Source organism: Eptesicus fuscus, chromosome 6 (assembly GCF_027574615.1).
Source record: "Eptesicus fuscus isolate TK198812 chromosome 6, DD_ASM_mEF_20220401, whole genome shotgun sequence".
In the NCBI taxonomy this organism is placed as follows: Eukaryota; Metazoa; Chordata; class Mammalia; order Chiroptera; family Vespertilionidae; genus Eptesicus; species Eptesicus fuscus.
In genome coordinates, this window is record NC_072478.1 from 52904925 (window position 1) to 52917644 (window position 12720).

At 36.9% G+C, this 12720-nt stretch overlaps 1 protein-coding gene across 3 annotated transcripts in view; it reads left to right on the forward strand.

Moving 5' to 3' along the window:
* Positions 1 to 12720, forward strand: part of IQCM (IQ motif containing M) — a 384245-nt gene that overhangs the window by 117608 nt on the left and 253917 nt on the right. For all 3 annotated transcript variants that reach the window (XM_054717693.1, XM_054717695.1, XM_054717694.1), the window contains exon 2: positions 8838 to 8907. In XM_054717693.1, coding sequence (XP_054573668.1) covers positions 8838 to 8907 — 70 coding nt within the window. The remainder of the gene's footprint in view (positions 1 to 8837; positions 8908 to 12720) is intronic.

Sequence of the window (12720 nt, forward strand, 5' to 3'; positions counted from 1 at the left end):
TGCTTACTTATGCCTGTCTCATTTCTTAGGGAAAAAACTTTCCACCAGATGTTGGTGAGAAAAAAGATAGCTGCTTTGATATTTGTTGTTCAAAATGCTATTTTTCTCAGGATTTTTTCCTAGTGTACTTGGCTAGCCATGTGCTCAGGACTAAAATCCAAGATATGAAATTTAGAAGTGGTATTACTAGTATATGCATCAATGATGTGACAATTATGGAATTTGTAGCTCTTTTGGGGATTCTTCACATTTCTAAATTTATCTCATGTAGTAGACAAAACATATCTATGATTACTTACCCTTACTTCCTCTTTCTTATTTTATAAAATATCCTGTATAGAGTTCACATATATTTATAGACTCAAGTAGAATGTATTACTGACCCCTTCCATACAGGCCATGGCCCTAGAACTCCCTCATTTCCTGTTTATGTTCATTGTTATGGCCTGGAGGCACTCTCCCTACTTCTTAATGTTCTCTTTCTTTCTATGCTATTCCCAGTCTCTTTAAGTCTGCTGCTTGTCAGGTTTCCAAGAAAACTCTTTCTCACTTGGTTTTACATATCACCTGGACTTTCAAATCTCTAACAGGGAAAGAGACCCAAGAGGAAGTGACAGATTTGGAAATGAGTGCTTACTGTGGGTGAGGCTTGGGTGCTTTGCTAGATGTTTTCATATACTCATTCATTTGGTCTTGAAGCAGCACTATGAAATTGAAGATGATTATTATTCATATCTTATAGATAAAAGAGCTCAAGCCTAAGCTGTCCTAATTTGTTTGGGACCGAGGTATATGCAGGGACTCAGGAACTTCATTTTTAAAACTAGTAAAGTCCCTGGGTCACTGGAACAAATTGGTCCTATGAGGCCTCAGATCAATGACTAGGAAGTAGAGAAGCCTGGGCTGGAACCCAGGCCCACTTTGCACTAGGATCTTTGCTTTTCACCATGGTATAGATATAGACATAGACATAGATTAGATATAGATATAGATATAGATATAGATATAGATATAGATATAGATATAGATATAGATATAGATATAGATATAGATATAGATATAGATATAGATATAGATATATAGATATAGACATAGATATAGATATATAGATATAGATGATATACGTAAATATGTTTTTATTGATTTCAGAGATGAAGGGAGAGAGAGACAGAAACGTCAATGATGAGAGAGAAATCATTGACTGGCTGCCTCCTGCACGCCCCCACTGGGCATGTGCCCTGACCTGGAATCAGAACGTGACTTCCTGGTTCATAGGTCGATGCTCAGCCACTAAGCCACATCGGCTGGGCCAGCATGATGTCATACTATCTCTAATTCAACAAAGTAGAAAGAAAGAAGCGGACTGACTCAAAGAGGAGGTAGAAGGTAAAGGCATGAAAGAGTTCATTCAGGGGTAATACTGTTTCCTGGAAGGCATTTTGTCAGGGGAAATGTGCTTTATCAAGAGTCACAAGACCTAAATCTGGTCCCCGTTTATTCACAAACTCAGTGTTAAGTTGAACAAATCACATACCATGCTGCTTTTCCTCATTTGTAAAATGAGGGGCTAACAAGAAGACAACTTCTGAGATCGTTTCCAATTTTAAATTAAAAAATTGTGTTACTTGAACTTGTTCCTTAAATATAAACTCTTCAGAACCATTTAATGCTGATAAATATTAGCTAGATTTTAATAGGTCATTGAGAAAAAAGAAACCTGAAAATAGATGCTAGGATTTATAGTATTTCATGATTTAGCTCAAATTTCTAGATCTAGCTCTTTAACAGTAGTTAGTATTTCTGAGCCCAGCAAAATTCCATTGTGACAGCTTAACAGTTTTGGCCTTTAATTTATTTTTATTACATTTGTGGTAATTAACTTTATGGTATTTTCATTGTTGTCTTTAATTGTTTATAGAATGTCCCAAACATCTTAGTAGGAACTGATTTATAAATCAAATTTTCACTCTTTATTGTTAATTTATAAAATGTTAATAGCCTCTCTTTAAGGCATGTGTGATTAATAACTAAAGCAATGTACTTTTGTAGTAGCACTGTTTTATTCCATGAAAATCAAAGTAAAACTGACTCACAACATGCCACAATTATCATTTTAGATATAAATAAATGTGGGTATTGGAATGGGAATCTTCATAGATATTTTGAAAGCATTTCTTACTTATTAGAGTGAATAAGAAATAAGGCACTATGGCCTTTTTAAAATTCCTGGATACGTGTTCTAACCAAAATTTTCCCCTGATAAGACATAGCTTTTCATATTTTAAACATTTTATTCAAGAAAAGCCTCACTCTCCCTATGACCTCCACTACTATCCCTTTCTATCAACATCTTAAGGTTGAATTCAAAGACTGGAGGGGAATTTGAGGTGAGAAAAATGTGAAATAAAAGTGGGTATAAATAGAAGAATGTGATTTTTCTGAAACTAGTTTGTGTGTGTGTGTGTGTGTGTGTGTGTGTGTGAGTGTATGTGTAATTACCACTCATTTTGGGCCAAAGTAATTAGCTCCTTTTCTCATTTGGATAATTACAATCCTCCTATCAAGATAACTAGGTGCATAAAATTAAACAAGCCAAGTTCATTAGCCACACTGCAAAAATCATGACAAGTTACATGGAAGATTTAGTAGTAGTGAGATTTCTAAAAAAAAAAATATTAGGAACTCTGTGAAAACTAAGCATATTGCAACAATTCAGGACTTCCAGGAATTCAAGTCCACTGCTTGTTATAGGGTACTAATTGCTTGGCTAGCCATGTGCTCAGTCTTATGGAAGACATAAAATAAATTTAAAAGCCTTGTTCCTTTGCTAGAGATATTGTTAGACTTTGTTAGATTTAGCAAAGCCCTACACTTTATATTTCTTTTGAGCAAGAGAGAGAAGAGCAGACATACAACTATCTATAATGATGAGGGTAGTATTTTCAGTTTTAATAGGTTACTTGGAAAAACTAATAATAAAAAATTAAACTTTATTATAAATATAAATAAATGTGCAACATATACTCAGAAAATTGCACAATTTCTTAGTGTATAGATAGCTCTATGAATACTCACAAAGTGGACATGCCTGTTAAACATACTCAATAAAGAAATAGAGCATTGCCAGAATCATAAGGGCCTTTCCTGTGTCCCTCTCAGACACCACACCCTTCCCCTCAAGGTCACCATTACCCTTCTTTCTATGCCATTAATAAGTTTTCTCTGTTTTTGAACTTTATATTAACAAAAGCATACAATTTGTCCTCTTTATGCTGGCTTCTTTCTCTTATGATTAGATGTGTGAGAACCATTTATGTCTTTTTTTTTTTTTAATAGCAATTCATTCTCACTGGTGTGAAACATTCCATTGTATGAATAAACTGTAATTTATTGACCCATTGGGTTACTTCTAGTTTTTAGCTGTTACAAAATAGTGCTGCTATGCTCATTCTTGCATGTGTCTTTCAGTACACATTATAAAGCATTTCTGTTGGGTGTGGGAGGGCTGAGTCATAGGTCTAGATTTAGTCTTTCAAGATATTGCCAAATAGTTTTCCAAAGATTACCAATGTACACTCCAACAGGCAGTGAATGAATATTTCAGGAGCTGCATATTTTTGTTAACATTTAGTATTTTGTTAAAGATATTTGTTTGGGTGTATTGTCATTGTAGTTTTGTTTCCTTGATGACCAATGAGATTTGAGCATCCTTTCATATGTTGATTTCCCATTTGGAAATCCCTTTTGCAAAGTGTCTATTGAAATCATTTGCCAACTTTTATTTTTGATTGCCAGGGCCTTCAGTGTACTTGTTTGTGAGTTGCCAAATCCTAATTAAAATATTTCTATATCAAAACACTAAAACCACAGAAAAACTCCACAGGTCATTGGACATGGCTAAGAAGAGTAATGTTCCTCTTACATTGAGGCAAAGGTGAACACTCAGTATATGTTAGCCAAAAAGAGTATTTGCAGAAATTTTATTTTTTTTTTTGAAGGAATTTTAAAGCATACTAGTAATGCACGTCTTATCAGTTTAACATCTCCCTTTTAATGACTGGAGAACTGAAATGAAATTAATAGCTTTCTTTTGTGATTTAAATGGTTAAATATTTTATTTAACACCAGGGATATTTGGGATCTCTTAGTATCAGTGTCCATGCAAGCCCACAGGAAATAGAATATAATATTCTATGAAACAGTTGAACCTTACATCCAGAAGGCACCTGTGAGATCATGGACTGATCTTCTCTGAGCCCGGAGAGTTGGCATTGGGGTGAGTGGGAGTGATGAGATGGTTGGGAAAAGGCTCTGAGACTCTAATCACAACAGCCAGGCTTTCATCTGTTGTCCTCATTGACTTCTGAGAAAGAGTTCCTTTAAACATAGGCTGACGCTGCTCTTTGTGTGTCTATTTAAAGCCCTTCATGTATAGATGAAGAGGTGGGATTCAGCAAGGTTAACTGGTTTGGCCCAGATCACAAACTTTGGCAATGACAGACTCAGGACTGAAGTTCAAGTTCTCCATGGTGCTCGTAGGCCCTGGTGTTTGTGTCAGCTCGAGGAATATCGTCATGATTCAATTATGTTCTTTCCTTCTCACTTCTTGGCTCTGAGAAATATATTAACCTGAGTTAATTAGACAATCAAAGGGAGGTTCCTGCATCAGGAAAGGTATGTTATTCTACATGCTTGCCACTGTTGTACATGGCTCAGAGGATCTCAGCTTACCTGATATTAATGGTCATGAATTCATAGAGTATCTTCTTCCCAACTCATTTGATGGTCTTCTGACTAATTTGATTCATAACTTTATGTGCAATTATGTTTTATTCAATCATCTTATATACCTTTTTTACCCATTATTCGATGCCCAATATTGGCCCTGTTATATTGGACCTAGTTAGGACTTGTTCTGTTTTGTTTTCTTTACCTGCTCTCTCTTCTATTTTCTCATTCCTATTGTTTGGTGCCAGCTCATCTTATCTAGTCAGAGGGACAAGGAGACTTGGCAAAGGAAGTCAATCAGGAAGCAAATCTGGAAAATGACCTAAAGGTCCTTGTTGAGTTGGAAGAAAAAAAGTGGAGAAGAGCTTATACTTTTCAAAGAATGGAAACAGTGACAAGGACAAAACCTAATAGGGAGACCCCAGGGACCAAGGGTTGAGGGGAGCACAGAGGTGATGGTAACTAGGGACACAACTAGAAGAGACCAAACCTGGGCCAGTTTCCCTTTTATCCTGCTCCTGAGTTCCAGACAACAGACTAAGCTGAAGAGGGGTAGGAGAGAGGCAAGAACTTTTAATCATGCAGTTGATTTTTGAGATTAAGGTCCAGTTACCATCTCATCTGAAACAATAAAATAATAGAGTTTTAGAAACTGAAGGGTCTTTAGGTCTTCTTGCCCAACTATTTTATTTTGCAAATGAGGAAAGTAGGGTGAGGAGAAATCAAAGCAAACCCCTTGGCTCAGTTCTGGAAGGAGCTGTGTGATGCCAGTCCTATACTTCCCATTCATATTTACTCAGTTGCACGAGAGAGAAGAGCCCAGGGCAAGAAGCTAGGTTTTATTCTAAATGGAGTTGAAAGTTGTGGAAGGGAAATTATGTGATCTGATACTAATTGAAGAAGATGCCCCCTTCTGCTATGTGAAGAATAAATTGGAAAATGATCAGGGTTTAAATCAAGAGAGCAATTAGGAGGCTATTTCAGCATTCTAGGAATAAAATGGTTATGGCCAGAAGAGGGAAGATGAGAAGAAGACGATGCATTTTGAAATTAAAATGTAGAAGACTTGTTGGATTGGATGTGGTAGGTAAAATACAGAAGGAATCAAAGCTGTGTTGAGGATCTTGGTGGATATAGGTCCAGTTTTAATATGGAGAAATGGGGACGGGGTGAATCTATGACTTGCAGGTGGATTCAGGCAAAGGGATAGTTGGGAAAAAAATTTGGCTAGAAAATGAATATTTGTTCTCATTCACTCTTATATGAACTGCTGAAACTGTTGGTCTAGATCCCTGGACCATGACTTGTTTCCCTAAGTCCTGCTTAATGCCATAGGGCAGTTCTTTGTCACCAGGATACTTCATTATATAGGATACTATGATAAAGTCTTAACAGTAATCTGCTTTAGGAAGGACAAGCTAAGGCTATAAGGGAGGGCAATACTGTTTCCACTTTGCGACTTTTATCTATATAGAAATGGAATTAGAAATCCTTAGCTTTCCTGTAACTCAATTTAGGAGTGCCTTAAGTTGTGCTTACTGAATGAGAAAGGGTGAAAGGGCTTTTTCACAAACATGTGTCCATGGAGACATGGAAGGTAGGGCTTACCTATCCAGCATGTTGTTGCCATAGTTACTTATTCCACAAACATTTTTTAAAAAAAAATTCGTCTACATGCCAAGCCCTGTTCAAGGCACTGGGAATACAACAGGGAAGAAAACAATGTCCTTGCCTTTATGGAGTTATATCCCAGAACACTGCTTATGTCAGCATCTTGTTAAAAAAAATTTCAATGGTTTGTTGCCCATTTCAGCATAAAATCCAATCCTCGGCTTAAATCAAATAGAGCCACTGCTTGCTGTAACCAAACCATGTACATCCTTACTTCCTTGTGTTTGCCTGAGCTATTTCTCTCACTTGCCTGCTCTCCATTCCTTTAATGTCAACCAATCTGACCCACTCAGGACTGATATTCAATACCCCATGGGTGTGCAGGCCAGCATCTAGTTCTAACTGGTTCATGCTTATGCCAAACCAGCTATTCAAAATTTCTCAATTATTCCTGTACCCACCAGGTGTAGCTCAGACTCTTGAGAATTCTTTTCTAGATCCTTTTCTCAGCCCTTAGGGATCTCATCTTCATTTGAACTTATGGCTTTCACTTATTTCACAAAGCTCACAAACTGTCTCATAATATCTGGCATACAATTCTTTGCATTTTATTGAAAAAAATGAATTATGCTTTTTCTTCCAAAAGAGATGATAATCCCCTTGTACAGCTCAGATAACACATATGCACTTATTAATTGATCATTGTACCAGAGGGACTCAGAATCCCATAACTGTCTGCTGGGGACTTAGTGGAGAGGGACCCTATCTGCCGTATTATGTGTCAGTGTGCTTATCCTTAGGCAAGTCCATCCTCCAGGGCCTTCTCCCACCCCAGCTCTGTTTCAGAGTCGTCCCCATCGCCTCAGGTTTGTGGGGGTACCACCATGCCAGCACCCCCTAGGATGTTTGACGTGTTTTCTGCATTGGAAGGACAGTGGGGTGTCTTGTTTGCCAGCCAATTCAATGCAGGCTGACACCCCTGGCACACTGAATTAAGGTGGAGGAGCCAACAGCTTCAGAGAAGAGTCCATTTTTATGGGGATTAAAACAAGAAAATGATGCTGCACAAAACACTGCTATTTGTCTTCTTATATTTAAATTGAAAGAAGACAATAATTAAGCTAGATCAGAAGATGAGTTCTGATTGTTGATTGCTAAAGGTGGTGAAGTATTTTAATTTGTTGAACTAGGCAGATGAGGTACATGTTTGATGGTCTTGCCCATAGTGTCATGCTAACAATGTGAGAATTAATCATTTTCAGATGTTCCACATTTGTTATTTTAAAGATGTAACTGCAGAGTTTTTCCTCTTCCAAGAGCAAGTGGAAGAGGGCAAAGCTGGCTTAAAGATTTACTCAACTCCCAAACTTTAAAATAGGTCTCTACTATTTCCCACAGTATTATGGTCTAGTCAGCTAACTGAGCAATTATAGCTAGACTTTTATTTTTTTATGTCTTATTTATTTATTTATTTATTTATTTATTTATTTATTTATTTTTTCATCACCATTTATGCTCCCTATACCCTCTTCTACCTCCACCCACCTGTCTCCCTGCCACCATCACCAAATAATTAGGCTTTTAGAATAAGAGGCTCCATGGAGCTTTGTATACATTTAATATTCCATTTCTATTTATAAACCTGTGTGAGTACACAGTAATATGCATTGGTATAACTGACATCTTGGCTGTTTCTAAAAAATGCAGGTAGCTAGGCCCCACTCTAGACGTTTACATATTTTTGACACCCATCCTCCTTCTGCCCCCCCCTGGCAATTCTATCAATCATTCATGGTCTAGGACCACTGTTATATAGTTTGGCTTTGAAAGCACTTGGAGTCTAATTGGGAATATAGGACTTCTATTTATACCTATCACTCTGTCATTTTAGCTCCTTTCACAGAAGCATATGATAAATTTCAAGTGAGAAGCATGGACAACATAGCTACCATGCTTAAGGGAGGAACAAATTAGCAAAAGAAAACTAAGGAACTAAGGAAATAAGATTTGAACTTACGCTTTAAGGATGATTAGAGTATAAACATAGATGTAAGAACATGGCACTATGAGTAGAAGATTAGCATGAACCTAAGCTCGTGTGTAAGCTCAAGACAAGAGTATGTAAGGCATGTGTCAGGTATTAAGTGGGTATTAGTTGGAAAATAAAAATCAGATAGCCCTGCACAGGGACTTCGGCCCAAAGACCTGGATTTGAGTTCTGTGCATGTCACTAAATAAGTATATCTCACTTCTCCAAGCTCCAGTTTCCACATCTGCCCAAAGTTTCTATTAGGTTGTTTGGAACCAGTAAGGTAATAGCACTTAATAAGGCACATAGCCCTACTCAGTGCTAACTATTATTGTCTTTGGAGGGAAAGGCATTGAAGGTTCGAGGGCAGAGGCATGATACATAAAAAGGGTTAATTATTCTATTTCTTCATGAGTGAGTGAAAGAAATAGCTAAAAATGAATAACTACATTTATGCAATTGTGTTTAGGTATTTGGAGCCCAGCCTTCCAAAAGATCAGCCTCACTGTCCATCATGGCTGATGCTGAGACTGTGCCTGGTACGTGAGTATCCCCACTTACCTTACAACTCAGTGCACAACCTCCAACAGCCTTTAAGGACACTTTTTTCATTAATTATTAATTTCCAGAGCACTAAATTTATTGGTACACCTTGTAAAAATTAATCTCATCCACTTTATTTAAATGTAACCAACTTTTGAGAGATTGACAGCAACTTTTAACTTAGTGTGCTGTCTGATACGGTATGTACTAGCCACATATGACTTTTAGTGCTTGAAATGTGGCTAGTGAAACTAAGGAACTGAATATTTAATTTTTTATTATTTTTACTTTTTAAAAATGTTTTTATTGATGTTTAGAGAGAGTAAGGAAGAGACTGAGAGAGAAAGGGAAACATTGATACGAGAGTACAATATCTATTGGCTGCCTCTTGCACATATCCTACCAGGGATCGAGTCCACAATCCAGATATGTGCCAGGACCAGGAATGAATTGGCAACCTCTTGGTGCCTGGGATGTGACATCCAACCAACTGAACCACACAGACAAGGGATTAATATTTAATTTTAGTTCATTTTAATCCTATCTAATAATAGACAAATATGCAAATTGACCGCACCTTCACTACACCCACGCCACGCCCACCAGCCAAGCCATGCCCAACAACCAATCAGGACGAATATGCAAATTACCCCAACAAAGATGGCGGCTAATTTGCATATCAAGACAGCGTAGAAAGAAGCCAAGAGCTGCAGAAGGGAGCAAAGCTGCAGAGAAGCAAGCAAGCCGGGGAGGGGGGAGGAGGAGAAGGGTGGAGCGGAGGCGGGGCCGGGGGAGAAGGGAAAAGCAGGCGGACTGGCAGAGAAGGCGGGCTGGGGGAGAAGAAAGGAGTGGAGGCAGGGCCAGGGGAGAAGGAAGGAGAGTGGGCTGGCGGAGAAGTTAGAAAAGCAGGGGGGCTGGTGGAGAATGCGGGCGGGGGACAAGGGAGGAGAGCAGGCAGGGTGGGGTAGAGTGCAGCAGGAAACCCTATTGCAGGATTTTTCCTGCAACGGGAACGCTAGTTTCAATATAAAAACAGATAATTCAGTTATTGAAAAGCTTTAAAGCATGTTTGGAGCAACATGGGTATATGAATCTACTTTTTCAAGTGACTATTTTATCCAATCTTAACACAGATCAAGTATTTCAGATAAAAATGTAACAACTAAATTGAGATGTACTTAAGTGTAAAATACATATAGGATTTTGAAGACAGAACAAAAAAAGTAAAATATCTCTTTAAATTTTAATATTGATTAATGTTGAAATGATATTTGGATAAATTTTATGTAAATAAAATATTCTATAACAATTATTATATGTTATTAAATTAATTTCACCTCTTTTCACTTTTAAAATGTAACTACTAGAAAATTTTAAATTATATATGTAGCTCACAATATATTTCTTTCAGAGCTGCTCTAAATTTGGCAACACTATAAGTAATCTTAAGTTTGGGCTTAGATAGCATGATTGAGAAACATTTACTGCTGTATACAGAGCTAGGATTATTAGGATTTTCTGTTTTGCTATCTCCTCTTGGCTCTTGTGACCCCAGGCAATATGTAATACTGGCTTCTGTTCAGTAGAATGCCTCATGGATTCTTTTAACTCTCTTTCTATTTGGATAGTACAGCACATTTCAAGATGGAGAGGGCAGAAAGAGAGGAAGATCTGGGAATGGAGGAGAATGTTCTCTAGTTCATTTTGCCTTTGGGTCATGCCCATAATTACTTAAATTATATTTGAAGTCTTGATACTATGAGCTTGTAATTCTCCTACTTCTCCTTAGCAACCTAGCCTAGTCTGAGAAATATTTTGGAGGAGCACCTGTAAAATCTCCGTGAGGTGTGTAGGAAACCTATTAATCATTTATTGTTGCAAAGAGGATAAAACACTTTGCTAAAAAAGGACTAAGGTGGGATGTGAGGAAAAGTGTGTCTATAAGAGACAACTCATCTCCTCTCTGAGCCTCTCTCCTCATCTAACCCTTCCCTTCATCTGAACGTGCTTTTAGGAGATCTTTCTGCACATGCACAAATATTCAAATCTTTGCTTATTTGTTCACTTGTTTGGTATGTGTTTGCTATTTTTAGCCAAGGAATGTTTTCCTACAAAATAACACTTAGGAAGAGCTCAAATAAATAAAACCAATAAGCTTGGATTAAAAGAAGGAAGAGCCACCAAGGAACATGAATTCGGTGAAGCACAATTTTGAAACCACTGCCTTAGTCTGGATTTGATTCACTATGTTATTTCTCTTGGGATATTTGTGTTGCAAATCTTATCTCTAAGAATACAATATAAAGTTTAGAGGGAAGTTTTTACACTAGGGAACTGGCGGTAGGGGGTGTTAGTGATTTATGTTGGCCTCTGTCACAGGACAGATCTTACTGAATGCCATGGCATTTGTTTATAGTTTTTTTTTTCTTTTTTTTTTTTCTGGCACTAATCTCCAAGTACCCAGAATACAAGGATACTGAGTGTCTTACTTCTTTCAGTACATTTAACACCAAAACAGAATCTGGGACTTAATGACTGTATGCTAACTCAGTGTTGTAGGTACTTAATGACTGTATGCTGACTCAGTGTTGTTGAGAGTGAAGTAGGGCTTTACTAACACCTATGAAATCAAACAGGCAGTCAGGCACCTTCTCCGAATTATATAGGCAAGGATGCCCTTAGCTATATGGCCCATACTTCTTTGTTCAGCATATCTTCTTAGTAAATTTTTATGAAGTCTCTAAAGAATGTAGCCTGTTTGTAGGAAGGATGGAAACACTCTGATTAAGGCCAGTTATTTTTGTTATGGTTAACAATATGGCCAATGGTTCATTCCATTGTCTTAGTTTTCATGATTACATCTGGTGTCCTCATATTGTCACTTCAGAGTTTTACTAGAACAATTATATAGAACCTTCTAAAGCAAGGGTTGGGGAATGTCCGGCCTGTGAAATCATTTGGTCTGACCCTGCAGTTAGGGGTGAGTAATTAAATGTTTGACGAAATATAGCAGGCTAATTTTTAAGTTGATAATTTTGTATGGCTCATGAATTATGTTATAAATATCCAAATGGCCCTTGGCAGAAAAAAGATTCCCCACTCCTGTTATAAAGCATTATGAGAAAGATGAAATTTTATGAACAATCATAGTAGCATTAAATTGATGATATATGAGTGAGTTTTTTTTAAAAAAATAAAATGATGTAAGAAAATGTTTTAGGTTTGTGAAATAATTTGGCACTAGAGATTCACTTTCTTTCCCCATGGAAATGCTAATATTTGCAGTCATGTTTTAGCCAATTTCAATATGACTATTTCAACTTCTTGAACTTTATCATAAAATATTTGTTATAATAATTTTTTTCCTATATGGGGATTTGGTAACTTGAAGAACCCACAGTATGAAGATACTTTATTATTTGCAAACCTATCATTAATAAGTTTTGATAAAAAGAGCTATAATAAGATAAGATTCATTCAAATTAATTTAGAAAGTTGAAATTTATTTTTGTGGTGTTGAAAAAATGAGGACTGATGAAATTAATCACATAAATAGCCCAATGATAGTAATACAACAATAAATATGATAATAATAATTGTTCACATTTATTGAAAGCTTATTACGTGCTTGGTGCTATGCTAACTGCTTTGTAACCAAGTCTAATTTTATTCTCACAACAAGTCTGTGAGATATATTATTATTATTATCATCCTCATTTTATAAATGAGAGAGTGAAGGCTTAAGACAACAAAATAAGGCTCATGAGCAAATTAGAATTCAAGACCAAAAATAGTGTGACTCAGGAATA